The sequence below is a fragment of the Lepisosteus oculatus genome, chromosome 17, assembly GCF_040954835.1.
Source record: "Lepisosteus oculatus isolate fLepOcu1 chromosome 17, fLepOcu1.hap2, whole genome shotgun sequence".
NCBI classification, from domain to species: Eukaryota; Metazoa; Chordata; class Actinopteri; order Semionotiformes; family Lepisosteidae; genus Lepisosteus; species Lepisosteus oculatus.
Window position 1 is genome coordinate 7033085 of NC_090712.1, and position 21272 is coordinate 7054356.

Consider the following 21272-nt stretch of genomic DNA (forward strand, 5'->3'; position numbering starts at 1 on the left):
TAAAACTGATGCTTGTGGTCATAATTTTGCACTTGTGAGGCTATTTAAGTTAGTTGCCAAAGCTCCTCTCCCAGAATTAAAAAAATGAGCCCCCTGGTATTCCTGGTAAAATTGTTACTGATGGGAAATCCTGTTATACTCAACCACAGGGTGCTTTATGTTTTTAAGAACTTATCAGCAAATACTGCAGTATTCATACTCATTCATGTATAACAAGTATTTCAGTGCATATGTTGTCTTTGAAACAAATTATTTGTTTTTTGAAAGTTATGCATGTCCTAAAAAATGTGTTTTTGCATTGCATTCTTCACAATGGGGGTACCCGATCGAGAATATATATAAATATTTTAATGTATAGAGGCATATTATTGTGTAGATTAACCTTTCAAATTTCGATTTCTGAATTACATAGTGAACTGCTAGAAGTGAATAAGATCTGAGAGTGTAGAAAACATGTTTCACTCAGTGATATGGACTATCTAAGTATATACATGTACATACAGTATATACATTATATATACAAATCGAAATGGATCAATACAACTGCTGAAATACTTGTTTTATAAATCTGAGATACCAGATGTATTTTGATTCGACACGTCTGTATGAGAAAGTAATTCTCATTGCTATAATTCAATTAGTTGTGTCTTTTTAAATTAAGAAATGTGTTCGTTCCATGTTATTTCTAGTCTTTGTTGGTGAAAATGGTTAGTCCGAACCAAACTGCAAATGACCCAATAAGAAAAAAGTGACTTTCTCACAGATAATTGCAGGAATTGAAGTTAATTGCATCCAGAAGTTTGACCTGGATGTGTAATGTTTTGACCCTTTTTTTCTGGTTTCCTACGTTTGTTTAAACATTCAGCACAAACTGTGGTGGCACCACATTCCACACAAGGAGAAGGGCGAATGTACAGTACATTAACAACTAAATTGCTGACAAGAAAATGATAGCTTTCACCTCCTTCAGCTTAAACACTCTGTGTAGGTTTCTTCTCAGAGGTTACCATGGAAAGAGTTAATATAAGTAAAGCACCTTATCAGACATCTGCAACCAGCTGTATATTTTGAAACTGTTCGTTACAGGACGAAGTGTGTGCTGTCTAATAAATGTTCATGAGCACATGTCCTTTATTTTTGCATGTAATTTAAAGCGATGTGTTATGAGCCTTCATGGGGTTTTTCTTTCTCCTTCTTGGAACGAATATCTTGATTAGACAAACGGTAACTGATCTCTTAAGAATCAATTCTGTAGGCTTACCATTTGTAGCAACCAGAAGATGTGGAAACAATATTTAGGGAGAAGAAACACTCATTTGACAATCTGAAATGAAATCTTATTTTTTTACTAGGATTCCCAGTGGTAAATGAAGGTGCACATGCGCATATTATAAGCAGGTACTGTGTGTGTTTAGATGTGTAGAATTTACACTCACACAGGCAAGACCTATGGCTGGACATCTTCAGCAGAGTTCTGATATAGAGGTGATTTTTTTATTGTTTTTACTTACATGATTACATGTAATCATTCCATGATTTGTCTAAGTTATTTTTTAAATGAGTACAACTTTTGTCAATGAATATAAATTCGATTAAATGTATGCAAATATATGTTGATATAGAGTGTTTTAATAACATTGTATGAGGAGATATTCATTGAGCCAACCCTTTAAGCAGTGTATTCATTACCATTTTTGTCAGATTATAAGTACAGTAATTCTCCTTTTGCAATATCCAACTCAGAGGAAGAAAGTTAAAATGTACTGTCAGATACTTCATATTGAAGCATGTAGGACCCTTTTAAATATTCCAAGTTCTCTTCCTGCTGCCATAAAAAGTCAGTGGAGGCTTAGCTCTTGAGTATTTAGAGTGCAGCTCATGAATTCTGCATTCAGGTCAAAGTGTAGCCTGATCTCTAATCTGTGGACTATAACTGGGTATAGAAGGACTTTAAAATAAAGCTGGATCTCTGATGGATGAGAGAGAACCTGCAGACACTCTGAGACACTCATGTGAATGGGGTGGATAAGGAGACAGTAATTAGTTTGGCTGCTGTTGGTTCAAACGAATAGTCAGCAGCTTTTAACATTCTTTGGCATTTCAGTACATATGTGAATCTGTGCTAAAATTGCAGGTAATAATAAGTACAAAGAAGTTAAAGTAATCTTAAAACGAAACCAAAGTAAACTAGTCTGAGTTGCAGAGTCCTTTATTTCTCCTTTTAAATGCAGAACTATTTGAGAACTATGTGTTTTTGTTATTAGTCATCACTGTGTTTTTATTTATCCAAATGGAACAGAAAAGGCAAATCCTGTCTTCCTGTTAAATGTCATTGAGTAGCTGGAAGTCTATGGGTGTGTATATTCTGGAAAAAACTGGTGTCCCCTTGAAGAACAGATAATTTTAATTACTACAGCAGCGGCTATGCCCTGCATGCCCTGACTTACCATGTTCAGCATATTTATTCCTCCACTGAAAAATGGATCTCATGCTTAAGTGCCACGCTATGACAGTAAACAGAATGAGAGTACGGTGACTGGTGTGGCCTTATTCCAGATGGAATAGAAAGGTAGTGCATTCTACAGGGCAACGGTGAGTAAATAACAGATACAATTTCTGTGCATTCATTAGTAGGTTTACCTGCAGCTTCTGTAGGAAACATTTCAGCAAACAATTGTTTTATAGTCTGCCCGGCTCAGATTGCCTTGGAGGACTGCACTCTGACTTTAAAGCACATTTATCCCTGTAGTTACATACCAGGATGTCTAACTCACAGAAGAGTCAAAATAATGAGATCTTAGTTTTCTTGTCCTGGTCCAAGTAGGATCTAGGCTGGAAAAGAAACATACATGTAAAGTACTTTTTTCTCAAATTTTTTTCTTTCCTTGTAAAAGTACCATTGTGTTATATATATATTGTATTTTTACATCTTTTTTTAAATGTAGTATATAAAAATAAGAAGCGCATTTTGTCTGTTTGGAGAAGGCTTTTGATGTAGCTTGAAAACTTAGATATAAGACTCATGTTTGAACAACTTAATCACGATTGGAAACAGCAAAAAAAGTAGCTTTCGTATTCACACCTCCACAGGATTTAAAAAGAGACCGCACTGTTTGCAAGTTTCAGATTGATTTCTACCTGGTTCCCTGCAAACACTGCCTGCAGCCAGGTGCCCCACACCGCTGTCCTGGCGGGTGGGGTGATTTGACTTGTCCAAAAACGTCTCTGGTTGCGCAGTAGTGTGCAGGTGCCAGAGTTCAGTGGGAAGAGAACACCTGCCAGGCTGTTCCAGATAACTCTGCGACTCGAAGGCATTTTCCCAGGCTCCTAGATGAATGGTCACTAATAGCCGTGGGAGAAGGCTTTCCAGTATTGCACAGTGTACCACAGACTCCACTTGGCAGTCTTCTGAAGACTTAAGTCTGCTTGGCTGTGACTCTAGTGGAAAACAAGTGTTGCTGGATAGCTTTACTGTATAAAATGTGTTTATAAGATTTGTTTCCTTGAAGTATGCTGAGGATGTGCAGCACAAAAATGAGAAATTCTTTCCAACATCCTTAATTAAGTAATTAGTCTCACATCATTGCAGCCTAAACATTTTTAGAATCTTAGCATATTTCCTAATTTGCTAATTAACCATCGGTCCCCATTGGGTCCAATTTCAAAGTTTTTGGAGCCAGAGCAAAGCCTAAAATTATTAGAGAAATACCCTTGGTACTGCTGGTATGCTGCGTTTACATAAAAAAAGAACTGAATCATTTTTAAACACAGCCACAGAATCACTTTTAAGGGGGAAAATACTGTACAGTAGGTGTATGTTCATGTTGCCCCTTTCAATCTGTTTATGTAGTCCCAGCAGAAGGCCAGACTAATGTAAGGATAGAAGCGGCTGTTTGCTGTTCTATCATATTTAGAAACTGGTTCTGAGACAGATCTCCAGTTTTGCTTTTAATCCTGATGCTGCTTACTGCTGGGTTGTAAATGGAGAGCATGCAACGGAATTACCTGCCTCGTAGCTGTAGCAGGGGCACACAGATTAAGAGCAAAGAAATGCTTTTAATGGCAGTAACCCTTGGCAGTAACAAAATCAGAGTCCTGAGCTCCTGTTAAAAATACCCAGGCCCAGCCCCCCACTCTTCAGCCTCCCCATCTCCCAGTGCTGCCGATCCTGGAACCCCTTGCTTTGTTTTGCTGCTCTTTCTTTTGTAAATCCAGCCGTAAGACCCAGTTTCTGGCTCTGCAGCAGGACAGCAGAGCCCCCCCCCCGCTGCCTAACTTCTCCAGCTGCAAGTTCCCAGCTGACCCACAGCTGCTGAACTTGTGTTGATTTTGCAAGGAACACAGAGTCCTTCAGGCTCAACTCATGCTCACTATTTATGGGCACAACTCTGTTTTAAACAATTATTGTTATAATTGTTGTTAACTGCAACTTTATAATTACTCTGAATATTTTGAAACCTGAAAGGGTAACCTTGTTTGCAACTTGTTGATTTTAGCCTTCTGAAAGGACCTTAATAAGTGGCACTGTTCATCTGTTTTAGCAGTTTATTCTTTTTTACCGAGAGTATACTGAATTTAACTATTTCCAGCTCTGTGTTCTGCATAATTCAAACAAAATTACAGATATGGCTAAAATACCTTAGTTACTAGCTATTCTACTGTTTTTCCTCTAGTGCAATGAAGAAGTGAATCCTTCTTTTGCTCCGATTTCTATCAGTTGTCTGTGAAATAGAATAACAAATGTGTAATGCATTGAACTAGGCAATGTGTTTTTTCTCAACTATACATTGGATAGAAAACAAAAATGTTGTATGTGAAAACAGACAAGTAATCTCTTCTTGCTTGAGAACTGTTCCTTTAAAATACACACATTCTCCTGAGGGTCAGAAAACTGGTCCTTAGGACCAAACCATAACATGGACTGCCACTGTCACACCACACAGTTTATATATAATTAAGACAGCAAAAATGGTAACATAAGCACTAACGTATTCATACAACTGTTTCTCTCACCACATTTTGGTTAGGCAAACATCTTATGCTTACTTGAACCCGGGTTAACTATTTAACTTGACCATGCACTTACTGTAGAAGCTGGTAAATTATTTTTAAAGGCCTGAATTGTTTTTATTTCGCTTTTTGGGAAAGGAGCACCTCAAGAGCAAACTCTGCATACTTTTAAGAACTGTTACATTTCCACAACACATTTTATTTGCAGATCTACAGTAACTCTAAAATGAACATTTTTGCTTTATTTTTACAGGGGCATCAAAGAGATGCAGTGTTTGAGATACAAACTTCATAATATAATGGGAAATGTAAAACACTATAGCTTCTATCTATATGTAAACCACTCAGCCCACTTGAAGTCTCCTTAGAGCTGGACAGTCTTTTTGGTCAGGAACATCATTCATCTGTATTATTTTTTATTATTATTATTATTATTATTATTGCAAGTGGTTGTTTGCTTGCTTTAATTTGCATAGCCAGGTAAGGTGTCGGACGTAGAGGTGTGTTCCTTACGTTCTTGCTAAATAAAGCCAGATCTTGTCTTTGCCTATTCCGTGCAGGCTTATTAACATACATCCGAATGGCTTTAAAGGAAAACGTCTGGAGTCAATGAGACCTTGATCCCAGATTTTAAGGACCAATGCATCCAGGCAGCACATTAATCAGTTCCCAAAACTGGTCCTTAGTTCTAATCCTCACATCATTAATCTAACATTTTGAGGAGTGGTTTCCCTCAGAACTTTTTGTACATGGGAAAAATGTAGAATTTTTTTCTTTTTCTTAATGCAATTAGGGGTGAAGAATGCCATACTGGTCCCGATTTTGGACAAAACAACAGAACCAAAATAGTAAAGGGGTGTCACAACAGAATTTCCCAATGCAAATATGTGTTGTAGCTGATGATGAAAATGTATATAATGATCTCTAATATGTAAGTACATATTAGGAAAAATTATATTGATGATTCATTCCCAGGACATTTGGGTGGACTGAGAATTGTATACTATGCACAGAACCTGGAAAAAATAGCATCCTTATTCCCCAAACTAAATAGTGCAGCATTTTTTTTGTAATCAGCAATTTTTTAGAAATAAGTTCTGTAAAGGGGACAGATTGTTTGGTTAGTGCCTTTCAGAAAAGATGATCTCAATTTATCCTAATGAATAGTAGTGGGCCATTTAACAGACAATGACTGATTTGGTGTGTTTTTACGCACCACAGTGCCAAGAATAAGTTTATTTTTATGTTCACTGTATATAGCCAAGCTGACACTTGGCCCGTGACAATAAAATTGTCATTATAACATTACATCACAACAGATGCCTCAGGGTACCAATTTGTCTCTACAGATGTCTCTACAGATGTTATCTTGCTTTTGGTTGCAGGGTTTTGTTAAAATGTAAAAGTCTGATGACTACATGGCTCTTTGGAACAAGTAATAGGTTTATTCCGTGCTGAAAAAAAGAAGAAAGAGAACACAACGTTTCGGCCGTGGAGCCTTCTTCAGGCCTGTTGTGTTCTCTTTCTTCTTTTTTTCAGCATGGAATAAACCTCTTACTTGTTCCTTTGCAGCCTACACATGCTGACGCAGCTACCCACCTGAACTACATGGCTCTTTGTCCAGTCCAGATTACTTCCACTTTTTCTGTCTAGCTATATGTATTCTCCATTAATTTCTTCCTTTTCTTAATCGAGTAGTACGTAAAAAGCACCTTTATCCTAAAGCTAGAAAGTGTATACAGTATATGTCCATTTTTCAAATGGCTACAGGGCTAAAGAACCTGGATTGGTGTTCCTCTTAAAATAATCACTTTTCTGATTTCTAAGAATGTTTATATAAACAATCCAATTGAATACAGATTTCAAACCTTTGTTTGAACCGTGTAAATGAGGTAAGATTACTTTACTAAGACCATTAACGGTTTAGACAGTCGACAGTAGACTTCCGCGTAGACTTTAAAATCCTCATGCTCACCTACAGTATAAGGCTTTACATGGCTTGGCACCTCAATACCTGTCTGAACTTTTATCGCCCTACTCCCCACCTCGCAACCTCCGCTCTTCAAATTCTGCCCTCCTTACTGTCCCCCAAGCCCGTCTACATTGTATGGGCGACAGGGCCTTCTCCTGTTATGCCCCCAAGCTCTGGAACTCTCTGCCCAAGGATATCAGAGAGTCACCTTCTCTAAACTCCTTCAAATCCAGACTCAAAACCTTCGTCTTCAGAAAAGCCTTTACTTAACTGGTTCCATTCTTCACCCCTCTGCTCTTCTTAATACCACCTTCCACGGTCTTCTCTATTGTTATTGTTGTATTGTTGTAATTATAATTGTGTCCTATCTTGTGAAATCTTCTTATTTATTGTTGTAGTCTTCTTATTTATTGTTATTGTCATCCTGTAAAGCGCTTTGAGAAGCCACCTTTAAAGGCGCTATATAAAATAAAGTTTATTATTATTATTATTATTATTATTACAGTCCTTTACTAAAATATAATTCACTTATTTTTTTTAGCACTGTATTGAAGTCCTGGTTTGTGGTAGTGTATGAGGTATTTCTTCCTTTGTTCCCTGACTCATTCTGAGCAAACACCTCACCTGGTGTCAAGTCCAGGTGTGCTGTCTGTGCTAGCTTACTAACTCACTGATTTGCTTGTGTGTGCAGGCTGAGCAGCTTGTTCATCTGTGTCGTAAGCACTTTCTCACCAAAAGCAGATTATGCTGTCACCTTTTTTATTTTCATTGCTGTCCTATTCTCTGATGCCACACTGCTGTAGTTCTTAACAATGTGGCAAGTGACAAGTGGTCATTCAAATAAGAAATCAAATGCACAGGAGCACATATTACTTCAGGTGGACACAGCACAATGATAGTACCCTTAATGATAATTACAGTGTGAAGTAAAAAAAGTGCTATTGTACACCTTAAAGTGCTTCACGCCAGCATGACTCCCAGTCAGTGATGAAGCTAGTCTGCATGTGATTCATCTCTTGCTCATAGGGCCAATAAAGACAGCTGAATACCTAACAATAGGTCGCAGTGTTATCATCTGACAACTCACCTGAGCTCTGATTCATAACAAGTGGGAATAGTTAATTAATATATGGAAGACAAATACGTAATGTTTGTGTAAGTTCCCAAAGATAGCCTTTTTTGTACTATAGGAAAATCAACTTAGATAAGTTACCTACCCTTTTCTCAGTTTATGGACTCTCACATATAAAGGGTTGTTAAAGAATGTAATGGAAAACAAATAGAAATATTAATGTCCCAATTAATGTGAAGTGAAGAATTACAACAATTTATTTTAGAAATGTGCTGTTTTGAGTCTGTGTACCCCTGAGCAAGGTACTGTGCCTAGTAAATGCCTTCTTGTACAAAGAGGTCTACAGGTCATCATTGTGAGGGAGAATTTGTTCTCAGTTGATTCACTGGTAAAATCAAGTAATAAAAATGAGGTGGCACCCAGGATAATCGTACTGATCTACTTCTTTCCTTTTTTAATAAGAGGATGTCTTTCGGCAAAATTATGATCTGATGATACACAATTAGTTTTTATAGTTAAAGACACTCATCATTCCCAGAAAGATCCCCTTCCCAGTGTGGTCCTGTTTATAGAGCTAAATTTGTTCTTGCAAAGTAGTGCTTCATTTACTACCTGCCTGGCCTGTTGTCTAGATTAAATAGAACAGGAATGCTTTGAACATGGAATTGTTCAGAAAGACCACTGTAAGTGTTTGAATGGCTTTTAATCTTTTTTATAATGATGTGACACACAGACATATAACAAAAGGCCCGTTGGCTGCCAAATTGGGGCTAACAAAGTTTGTGGAATAGAAATGTACCGCTTAGTAATGGCCCTAGGATCTGTGCCAAAAGCAACTCTGAACTGCACAGTACTTTTAAGGTTTGAAGAACAGCTGATGTCTTAACTTGTGCTTCAGTAGTTCCCAACTTCATGTCCAGACATCTCATGAAGCCTTATCCTGGGAATTGGCAAGATCAAGTCACTAGGGAAGAAAACACAAATACTTCTACACTTTATGCAGGGCGTTCTTTGGGTCCAATGGGCTAAATTGAAGCTTTAAAAACACACAAACTTGTCTGCAATGAAAGATGCTCATACCACATTCTACTCTGTCGCCAGAAATGGGTAGAAAAAAGAACAGATAGATACAAATCTGGATTCTTTAACGTGAAAGTATTTACTGACGTAAATCAGCAAACAAGTAATTCCATGACTCCTGTCAGTCATTGTATTTATAAAACAGCCTAATATTTTTCTTGCCGAGTTTTTTTTCTTCTTTTTTCCAGCTCTGAATGTTTTAGTTCCCACTGTAACCTTAAACGGTTATGGTTTTAAAGTTTATTGCAGTCTTATAATTAACTGTTTCTTCCTTGAAAAATCAGGCATTCATTGGTGATAAGAACTGATTTTAAAAGCTTCAATAAATTGAATTTGATCCCCCTTAAGTCTGGAGTTGTATTGGAAAATTCACAAGGCATTCACCCCCAAAAACACAAAACAACCACTGTAAATCTTGCTGAGGACTGGCAGCAGTCAGTAATCCCTGTAGTAGTTTTGCAATCCATGCTTTCTTAGGAAAGATTCCATTTTATTATTTGTGGGCTTTTTTTATTACAAAACCTTGCACAATCAGATTTTATTGTATCTTTATGTTAAAAATACAGATATAAATAATTCTGTGGTATTGATACAGAAACCACACTTTGTACTTTGCAGTGGGGAAGTGCCATTTTCTGCAGTATCTTAACTTTTAGCAAATGCACTTTTATTTTTATTTTTTTCCTTCCTTGGTTACCTTAAAGATTTTTCCTTGGGTAGAAAAAATTGCATATGAAAGTAGTGACTTTTTTATCCAGAAATCTATGCATTTTGATCTGTGGCATTCAGGTCTGAAAAATCACTGATATAACTGGCTCGAGAAAGGGCAGTCAGTGTGAAAAACACAAATGTTGCCTACAGTATAGCAAAGATCTGCAATCTGCAAAATGTCCGTTTTTCTATTTGATGATAAGTAGAACATTAAATAATTTGTCAGATTTCCAATTAGAATAAAGGAATCAACCACGATCTCTCATGTAGTTCCAAGTGATTCAAAGCTCCTTGATTCTTTGTGATAATTAGATTGGTTTCTGCAGTAATGAGAAAGAAGGAAAGAGGAATGGGAAGATGGGAGAAGAGCTATCAATCATTTGCCAAAGGCTTAACCCTCTACCTGCAATGAATTTGTGGTTAGCAGAAACCATAATAACATGTCATTAGTTAAGGAATTGTGACATGTTTCTTTTTGAAATAAATTATAATAAGGTGTAATTGGCATTATGCTAAAATAACCCTAGCAAGCATGGGAAATCAACAAAGCCTTCGAATTTGTACATAACATTGGATCAGATGTTGAAATTGTGTGCACATATCCAGACAACCATGACGAAAACACAAATGTATTTGATTTCTAGTTATCTATCTGTCTGCATTATCAAAGCAGTTATACACTAATTATCAGCCTATAGTAAATACTGATGTAGTGGTCCATGTGTTCAGTATATGTTTGTGCTCCATTATGTCCCTCTAAACTTACTGTTGGTCAAGTGTTTTGCTTCAAGTTTATATGTGAAGAAACAGGTAAAGGTTTATTCTATGCTGAAAAGAAGAGACACAACGTTTTGGCTTTAGAGCCTTCTTCGTGTGACACAGCCAAAACGTTGTGTCTGTTTTATTTTTATTCAGCATGGAATAAACCTTTACCTGTTCCTTTGCAGCATATGCATGCTGATGCAGCCACCTGCTTAAGTTTATATGTGAAGCTAATCACTAATATCAGAACCCAATTAACTTACATTTCAGGCCTTCAGTTTACTTACTGCTACATGTTTATATGGTTGTGTATTGAACTAGATATCTCAACAAAATTGTTCTCAACAGATTGGAGATATACTGTATGTACTGTAGTCTACAATAACCACAACTACATTTTTTAAAAATAAGTATGATTAATAGTTCTCAATTGGAAATGAGAGAAGATACAGTGAATTCTAGTTGTCTTTTTGAAGGTAGGTACTTCATTGTAAAATGAACAAAGGGAAAGTAGATCACTATAAATCCGCAATAAATCATTAGCATAATTTCATTGCTACCAGGTATTGGCTCTGTTAAATACAATTTTTATATACTCCAACCCTTAATCTAAAGTGTTAGGAAAATGAGTATATGCAGTATATTAATTGTGAGACTCAGACCCTTTTTGGTTCAAGAGAAAATGGTAGAAAAAATGAAAAACAAATGGAATGAAAATGAAAAAGTAGGATGAAAACTGAGTTTTTTCATCCTAGAAAGAAGATATGAATTGTATGTTTAAACTTGTTTCTTTTAGAAGTATTAACCAGTATTCCTAATACTTATTGCCCAAGAGCTATTTATACTGTATGTTAAAGGTTCTGAGTGAAAATTACAGCTGTGTCAAATGAGCTCAGGGTGGGTTCTGATGAAATGAACAAACAGAGTTTACAATACGATTACGGTTTCAATATCAGCTTGAGGGGAGCTGTCAAACAGATGGAAATTCCAAAAGCCTAAGAAACACAATTAGAGCTGGAGGCTTTTCATGATTTTGTGTAGATATTTAGAAAGTATTACTAAGTATGAACGATAGCATGTTAGAAGGCCCCATCCTATCTCATGTACAAATTCCTAACAGATTGGGAAGTGGTGGTCTGCTCTCACCAAACTGAGTGTGCATTCTTTGGACAATGACAACCAGGCCTTATTGTTTTTTTTCCTCTTGGTTGCTAAATAAAAACAGACAAAACACATACAAATAAAGAACAATCATGGAACAAGAGCAGCCCTAAAAGAAGACAAAATGAGATGCAGGTTCAGATTTTAGCATGGTTATATCATTCATTCTTTCACTGAAAGCTATGTACTTACTACAGTTTATTGCAAACAATGCATTTGCTGTAAAATGTGAAAAAATCAATTATTTCTGCTTTTAGATCACGGAGTTCCGTTTTGCAATTGCCACTTCTGTCAGAAATGTCAGTCTTAACCAAATCCAAGAACTGTCCTAATCATTCTCTAAACAAGTAGTTTTATAGTCTTTTCCCATAGGAATTATGAACATAAATGGTTCATATTTAATAACAGAGATTTGAAAATGCTTCTTAAAAAATTAAAGAAGGGAAGGGCAGAGTATTTAATCTTTTAATAACCCAAACTTCTCACTGGAAAATACTGAAATGATACCACGAATTACCTGGAATTGCAGGTTTTCATCAGGGATGATGATGACTAAAGTATAATAATAATAATGTGCACAGAAGTAATTGTAGACAGTTCTGTTAAATATAGTAAGCAATTAAATACTAGATTCTTCAAACATTTGATATCAATTAGGCTTTTGGGTTTTGAGATGTGCCATGGACAATTGTTTTATTCTGAGACTGTCAGAGTCTGTTCCCCCAGGATCATGACTCTGTGTTTGATTTGTGCTGCTGGGATGTCACAAAATGTGTTAAAACAAAAGTATTCTTGTTAGGCTAATTGGCATGCTTGTTGAATTATATTACTTATTGTGTCTCCCTCTCCTTTTTTTATTCTGCAACAGTGAGGCATGTTTGAAATTTTAAGCATCGTTCGAATGCTATGGGATGTTTTTGTATTAATCTGATATTCTTTGTTTTATTACTGTTTTTGCTGTTAGTACTATCAGTCATCTCTTTGTCATGTCTATGGGAAGATGCTAATATTGGGTGGTTCATTAACCAGTAGCAAGCTCTTAGTAACCTATATTGTAGTATCTTACATCTTTATAATTATGCAGTAATAAGCAGTAATGTTCCTCTTCTTCCAGCTTAGAAAGCTGTCACTCTTTATGTCCCGCAGTCAGTTCTTATCTTATGTTGTTTTGTTTGGCAGGGGAACATTTTTGCCTTGCAGCTTACATTATGAAAAGGCATGTCAATCTGAGGTGCATCGTGAAGCGCCAGTACCGAGGTATGTAATTAAATGGCACTGTATGCACATGCATTGCAAAAAAAGAAGACTTTTATTGCTATGAGCGACATCAGTGAACAAAGATGTCTGCTATTCATAGTAATTATTTTCCTTTTTTTTCTCCATTGTCTTCATAAATCATTATAAGCTCTATGACTGGCATATAGCTGTTTAGTTTTTTTGTAATAAGACTTTATGAATTTGTAGTGATGCGTCTTTTATTTGTTTAAGGGGAGCTTAGTTGAACAAAGTTGTCAGTCAATTGACATGAAGTGTTATTTAAAAATGTGGTTTTCGTCTTTAAATGGATTTGTAATTTATTTTTTGTACCACTTGTTCACACCTTCGCTTCCCTTGTGTCATCACTGGAGTATGTAAGATGATGGATGGTCACTCGTAGGATTTGGTCTGCTTTCCTACCCTTTTCATTTTCTGTACTTCATCAACATGGGGAATACATAAGTAGATGAGCTATAAAGAGCTATATAAATAGAGCTTTTGACATAACTAGATGAGCTATAAATTGTACGTTTTAACTGACATAATGCTTGTAAAACTTTCCCTGATTCTGTGTCTGTTTATGCATGTACTAGTATTACCTAACTTCTGTTATCTTCATTTCAGTAGTTGTATTTGATTTATCTACATTTGTATGCACATTTAAAACTTCTGCACCCAACATCTTTACCTAACAAAGTGGTCATTGAAACGTGTGCATGTTTGGTATTGTGGCAAATCTGCTATGGAGAGAGACACTCCAGCTTCAGTAAAAAGATCTTGACTGAAGAAGTATTCATATACTGTACACATAAGGCTATATACTATTAGATATATACTGTACAATTAGATACACAAATGACATATATGTATCTATGTGTTGAATTTCTTGTCCTTCTTTATCCTCCCAAAACTTATTTTTAAGACCATGACTTCTGTAACTAATGGGCAATGGAAGGTTTTAATTAGCTTTTTGCCACAAGTTCTTTGATTACTCAAGTTTTTTTTTTACAAAAAATGCTGTGTGCCACTCATTTAAATTGGGCTGTTTTAAAATAAAAAATCTTGTTCCAAGAACTGGCCAATTAAGGATGAAGAAAAGCTGACTAACTGTTTGGTTTACATTCACAACATTCAATAATATACTAGAACCCTGTTGTGATAAACATTAGTCTTACATAAAAGTGTGGTTTATTTTGCTCCTATCTGAAGTCATTATGGTGTCGTGTTTAAATGTAATTAAATTTAAATGAGAAACTTCTAATTTGGAAAGCATCTAGAATAAAACAGTATATTTTGGCAACTGAACAGGAATTCTGTTATTGTCCTTAATTATTTTTACCATGCCTAAGAAATTCTATGATTCAATTGGGGGGAAAAAAGAAAGTTTTCAAATGATAAAGAACTAATAATGTACGAGTACTGATTTTGTTATTTTTATTGATCTTATATTTTAAATGAAGAGCTACGTGTCTTTCCTGAGCGCTTTGTCGTGTGTGTGAGTCCTCCGGAAGAGGTACCAGAGCACAGAGGAAATCAGAGCCCTGTGGTGGTAAGAACTGTTTACATTCTGTGTTTCCTTTTCCAGTCTCTTGGCAAAATGTAGTAAGGACTGTGTATTATTACAGCGCAGTACAGCCAAATTGTATTTTGTTTTGTTACTTGGTGGTATTTAGACAAGGTGGCCCTGGAGCCTGGATGGTCATTTCCGGACCCTTCCGCCTGTTTGGGATGGGAAAGGGAAATTTCTATGTGGACAAACGACCAAGGCGCCAGGGGTCATTCCACCCCAATTGGATCTCTGGAACGGGCTTTGGGATTTTTCTAAATTCAGAAATGCACATGGGAGCCTTAAGTTTTGGTCTCTTTTTTATTTGCTTTTTTGCTGTCCTAGCATCTCAAACATCCTCTCTTGCTCTTCTGTGAATGCTGCGTTGGTCTCACCAGACAAGCTTAGAAAAAGTGAAGGCTGGAAAACTCAGGCAGCACGGATCATTATGGTTTATTGCAGACAACATTTGATGATAGAATCGCAGAGTGGCATTTGCTTTTAAGCCAATGTGTGAATGTCATTTTCTGCAATGAACTTACAGCATTTAAATATGTAAGAATATTCTCTTAAATGGATGGGGTTGTTATTTTCAATTATTAGCAGCTGTTTGGACTGTTCACTTACTAATAACACTTTGGAAAATGTTATGACAGCTTTTAATAGTTTTATCTGCTGCAGGTTTTTTTAACAAAACACACAGCGTTTCACTTACTCTTACAAAGGCAGTGTGACTCTTAGTCAGTCTTGGGCTAAACCACTTCTGAATGTTAGAGAAAGTATTAGGTTATTGTAATTGCTTAACAGTGATTTGAGAATCACAAAATTGATCAAACAGTGATTGAGTGTCTTGTAATGAGCTAATACATGGAGCCAAGCTTCCTTGAACAAACCCTTTCTCCTTTGGAGTCCTTGTGCTGAATCTGCTCCTGGTGTGTATGCTCTGTTACATCATAAGAACCACCCTTCGCATGATGACATGATAAGTCACTTCCTGTTTAGGGTATGGTTGGTGAGCTTGGTTGGGTAATCAAATGTTGCTTCCTTTGGTATTGTATTGGGTACAATCCACTGCTCAGAACTAGGGCACGGAGGAGCACGTGTGGAGGAGACCTTTGCATCTTATACCACTTTTGTAAAATGTTACCATGAAGGCAAACAATACAATATTTCTCTGGCAGGCTGCCTTTTCTATAACACCCTTTTTCTCTTGCAAGTCATGAGATACTACTTGTTTTGAAACCAGGCACCTCGACATGCAAAATCCACAGAGCGTGATCTGACTCTGTTTTTTCTAGTTTTATTTGTGTCCTGGTTTTGCCCTTCCAAGTATCCTACTTCATTACATTGGTTTCATCGGCTGTTCAGCTGAACTTACCAGCCCTCCTAAGGGATTGGTGGGAAACACTAAGAAGCCTTTTACCTTGGCATAGACATAAAGTAAGAGACCTCTGAGTATCCCATGATCGTTGCTGGTACTTTTAATGGAAGCTTTTACTATTGTTTTCTTTGAATGATGTTTTTTTTCTACTTTGGCTTTCAATGAAAGCAACAATTGTAATATTTTTAGAGCAATGCAATCGTCAGTGAAAAGTTCAGATTGTGTAACCAATTTTCCAGTTGAGGGAACCATAGCTTTCGTTAACTTTCCCATTTTCAGGATGTGGTTTTCTTGTCTTGTGTGAGCAGGGGGTGGTGGGGCTTGTGGTGTAGTTCTTACTAGCTTATCCTCTCTGGTGATTTGTTGAGGAAAGACACCAGACAAGCAAGCTGTTTTTTTCACATGACAAAACAGTTGTTTATCTCCCTCATTTATTTCATATTTGTCTCATGGTTTTATATTTCTTATTAAATGATATGTAAGTAATATAATATTTTTCTTACACAAAATATTTTTAAAACATCTACTGTTGAATAGACTTTTACCGTTATTGTTTGCAAATTTCATAAGCTTAGCTTGTCACTTCATGCAAATTAAATCCAAAAGCCGTTGAAAATGGCTATCATTTCAGTGTGGGTTTAAAACTGGCCAGTTTCAATGAATAACGCAGTTCTTTACATACTTTTTCATTGCCATATATTAACAGCAGTTCTGTTTCACTTTTCACAGCTGAAGAGGAATAGTGCTGGTTTACAGTACGTATGAATTAAGCCACTCCTTCTTAGAAAGGAGAGCCAACCTGTAGATGGACAAAGTACAACTGATCCTCAAATACGACTGTGCTAATTAAATAAGGTGTACTACTGATTAAAATATTATTTTCTTCACTGTGTAAGTCTGTAATCAGGTAAACAGGGAAGGCCAAAGAACATGAAGTGATGTATTTCTAAAATAACAACTGTAAAACTGAAAATCTGAACATCACTTTCCCATACTTATTTGTTTCTGGTCTCCAATGTAGTGGCCAGAAGCATTACTCATATCCTGAACTGTGGTTTGCAAAAGAGGGACTTTTGAGCAATTTCATTTATGTAGTAATCAAAACGGCGTAAAGTGTCTTTAGGGAGGTAAATTAATTATGAAAATAACAACAACAAAAACAAATACATTAATAAATGAAGGCAAATTAGTTTCCAATGCCAAACCACACACTTTACTTTGTCAAAATCGTGCTAAAACCAACCACATCCAAAAATAAATAAAAATTTCCCACAGAGAACCGGCTTTTTCATGTAGGATCATGTCCTAAGCTTCGGTGAGTCCAGGCCTCAGTGACTGGATTTGTTTGAAATGGCTTTAACTTTGTGCAGCTCAGCATTTCTGTACACACAGTGGTGTGTTAAAGTGTTGACCTCTCATTCCAGAGGGTCACAAGTTGAGCTCACTCCCTTTTGGTCAAGCAGAGGGGAGTAGTTGAGACAGAGGGCATTTTCAGGCCTGACAGTGGGTCCTGGGAGCAAAGTTCACTGAATATTGTTAATCTGCAGTCCCACAGGGGAAAAAAGTCAGGGAAACCAATTTCTTTATAAGTGGGATTGTATTATAGAAAAAAAATCCCACTTTGTTTTTTAGACGAATATTGTTTCCATCTTTTCTAATCAAATAACTCTGCAGAACTTATAACTAAGTCAAAAGAGACAGATCACTGTTTAATCAAAGAGGTTCACTAACAAACTTTGTTCAATGAACCTCCACTCCACCCTTTTATTCTTCTAGTAAAATCTTCCACTAAGCATCAGATAAAATATTACCTTCAAGCACAGATTTCAAGATGGATATGAGCCAGTTAGGAGTCTCTTGTGTATCCCTCCCTAAATAAAAAAAAAGTTCAGATCTTAAGGTCTAAACTTTTAAGTTTTAAGGTTAAGGTCTTAAGGTCTAAACTGATTTTGGAAGGCAATTACATTTATTATGGATTATAAAAGCAAAACAGAATGGCTAAAGGCTGACAAGTTCACTTTTTGATGGGGAAATCTAGTATTACAACTTTTTAAAAGCAAATAAGAAAGTCAAATAGATCTTTCCTTTCTTACTTCTAAAACAAATAAGACAACACAAACATTTACTGTATACAGAGCTGTGTTTAAATACAGGATCTTGTCTTTAATGTCTTCCTTACCTGGTGAAGTCAATTCCACATTGCTTGTGTGAGTCATGCACTGAGGAGTAGATCCTGCTTATGAGATTCTCCCGATCTGGGAATGTTCAGCTGTCTCAGTACGAATTAAGAAACCTCACAAAGTGTGGAAGCTTGATTGCACCCTACATCTGTTTATGAGACATAAAAACAAGTGAAAAATGTAGTGCAAGAGCTGCAGTACATTATCTGGGTTTTTCTAGACTTAGACTAAGACATAGTCAAGAGATGAAGATAAGAATTGGGTAAGAGAGTTAGATTCCACATCTTAAGCATTCAAGTTAAAGACCCGAAACTTGACATACCGACTCTGATACCTGCCTTCAAGCAGGCGTCCAGAGCTAACTTCTGATTGTATGCACCAGTCACCTTTCTACCGGTACAGTTCTTTCTATTGCTATCAATGGCAACAGGACAGGCAGTGATGTCATTCTTTCTTCAGGATTGTTTCCTTTGCCCAGCAGGGGAAAGGCTGCGTGCTGATTGAGCAAAGGCATTGGCAGACTGAGCCGAGGACGCTGGCATCTGCAGCCTCCTCTCTTCTCCCAGTCAGGGCTTGTTTTGCGTTGGAGGCAAATGCTTCAGTTCTAGGCTGGGTGTCTGACATGAAATGATTAAGCGAAATGATAGTGATAATAAAAATGCGCCATGGGGATTGAGCGGTCTCGGTCCCCAAGACTGGCACAAAGAGAACCTGAGGCACAGTAGTTAATATTTAAAGACCTGAGTTTATATGAATCATTTAAAATTGTGGTGTGCCTGCACTTACAAACACAATGGTTGTTCTGGCGGCTTAATGTGTTTGTTATATATCTGTACGCAGAGAAGAAATCAGTGCACTAGAAGGTATAGACTTTGTACATAATGACATCTGAAGGGAAATCAGTTTTCTTCACTTGGTCTTCACAGTGATGTGTATACCTTTACTGAACATAGTGATGTCAGTGAGCATTAAAGCAGGTACCCCGTGGTCTATGGTGGATTGCCCACCATACACCATTCAGTATACATTTTATACTGGAGGCATATGAAACCTTCATCTTTCAGAAATAGCATCTAATAAAGAGATGCTTAAGTTGGAAGTAAGGTTAAGGTTAATTTCAGGTTTATTTTGTATTGCTCTTCCATAAGCTGTTCTACAGTTGTGAAAAATGTGTAAATATCTACAAATTTACAGATAAAATTCCAACAATAATTGATATAAAACTCATGTCTGCATTAAAAGCAAATAAAAGGTGGTCCTGAAATACTTCATGTGAGTGTATTTTCAAGACAAAGTGGGTCTTGTCAGAGAATTGGCGTGGATTTGCGTCGAAAAAAACAAAAATAAATCCAGAAAGATCCTAAAGTATGTGTGGTTCTGGAGCATGTGGTGCTTCATTAATTGTTCCCTTTAGTAACTATCAGAAAAGAACTGACAGGAGCTTAATGTAAGCCTGGGCTATTTGTCTTGGTCTTCCCTTCAGTGATCAGAGCTTTTCTCAGAGGAGGGACACACCCGTGGTGAAGAGTAACTGACTTGATGACTTGCACATCCAGCCTGCACTTCTTCAAATCATAAACTTAACTGGGAGTAAACATAGGATGAAATTGATTGGTTAACCAAGGAAAGAAAGGAAGAAATTGATAAGTTTATAAAAGCACTTTAACAGTGAGAGAGTCATATAATTAGAGGTCATTGAAGTACAGAGAAAGTGTGGCATTTCTGGATGGATTTTGTTCTCAGACTTTGTTCAATAACCTGCGTGATAAACATTTTGGATCACAAGCAGCTACTGAGTGATATTACTTCTAATTTCTAGCCCCTATCTCTCAGAAATAAAAAAGCAAGTTAACGTTTTCAGTTCAAATCTTGCAGTGTCTTTGATGTTCCACCAGATTCCTTGATTTGAAACCGAAGATTCATTTTGTCTGGCATAGACGGAAGGAAGTTTATTGGGCATGACGAGCACAAATTAAAAACAAAATTATATTTTCTCTTTCATTCTTTATTGTAATGCCTTCTAGTCAGACAGCATGACTTTACGTTGTTTTATGGCCTCTGTGTTTTTTGATGTGCGATCAGCTTTCAATAGAAACAATGTGTGTGTATAGAGATGTTTAAAAGGAGTTACACAAGACTTAAATTGTTCACAAAAATGACTAGACAACAAGACAAAGTTGCCTTTAATTTTTAACAACACTTTTGCACAGACTTAGTGGCATTTGCAATGGTTATTGTTTTTTTTTTTATTTATGACCCTTTCAGGCCTCCCATTGTGGACTTTTTCCAGCCTTAGGGAGTTTACATCATTCCTCACAGCTAAGGCTTCTTGGTTCCCACAGAGTTTTCAAAGTCTGAGTCATACTCTTTATGTTAATTGTTCAGTTTTCAAAATACAGTTCTTTTTGCAGGGTGTGGCTCCAAGGAAAGAAACTACTGTACTTTTTAGGATATGTCTCAGAGATTTTCACATTTATTTTTTATCAGGCTTGGTTTTAAAAACTTTAAAGATGTTAGCAATGCAACACTTTTGGTCTTTCTTTTCCTTTATTAAAGAAAACAGTGCCTTAGAAAATGCGCTGCCTTTCTTGGAAAGTTGTGAGACAGGCCCCAACCACCCTCAGACATGAGTAACCCACTTGGGCATGAACACATTAAAAACAAAAGAAAACTTGTAAAAGACTTCCCTTCTGCTGGGTTTTCTAAGAGACGCATACAGTGAATTCCAGTGTTTGTGGGCATGCTTTAGTGTGCTCTGAGGTCAGAAGATGTGTCTCTGTGGAATCTTTTTTTTTTTCATTCATCCCTCCAAACCACAAGGCTGTCGTAAGGTTACAAAAGCCTGTGCTATGTTTTACGGTTACCGCTTAACCAACGGAACTAAAATGTAGCCAGCTCATCCTTTACAATTTTGAAAACGATATATGTCATATTTATATAATTTGTAATAAGATTGTGCATTTCTTATTTTTGCCTTAAAATCCAAAAAGCAATAAAATAGACATTATATTGTATTTTCTAATTTATTTGAATGAAGAACTTGTAACCTTTCTTATGTAAAACCACAGTCTTGTGAAAGCATTTGGTGTTTTTTTATGATGCTAACCACCTGCTATATTGAATGATGCACTGTCGGGAAG

At 36.6% G+C, this 21272-nt stretch overlaps 1 protein-coding gene across 3 annotated transcripts in view; it reads left to right on the plus strand.

The window, feature by feature from the left end:
• The window catches only part of slx4ip (SLX4 interacting protein), a 40390-nt gene that overhangs the window by 15687 nt on the left and 3431 nt on the right, over positions 1-21272 (plus strand). For all 3 annotated transcript variants that reach the window (XM_015363186.2, XM_015363187.2, XM_069180048.1), the window contains exons 5-6: positions 12948-13025; positions 14486-14574. In XM_015363186.2, the coding sequence (XP_015218672.1) occupies positions 12948-13025; positions 14486-14574 (167 nt within the window). The remainder of the gene's footprint in view (positions 1-12947; positions 13026-14485; positions 14575-21272) is intronic.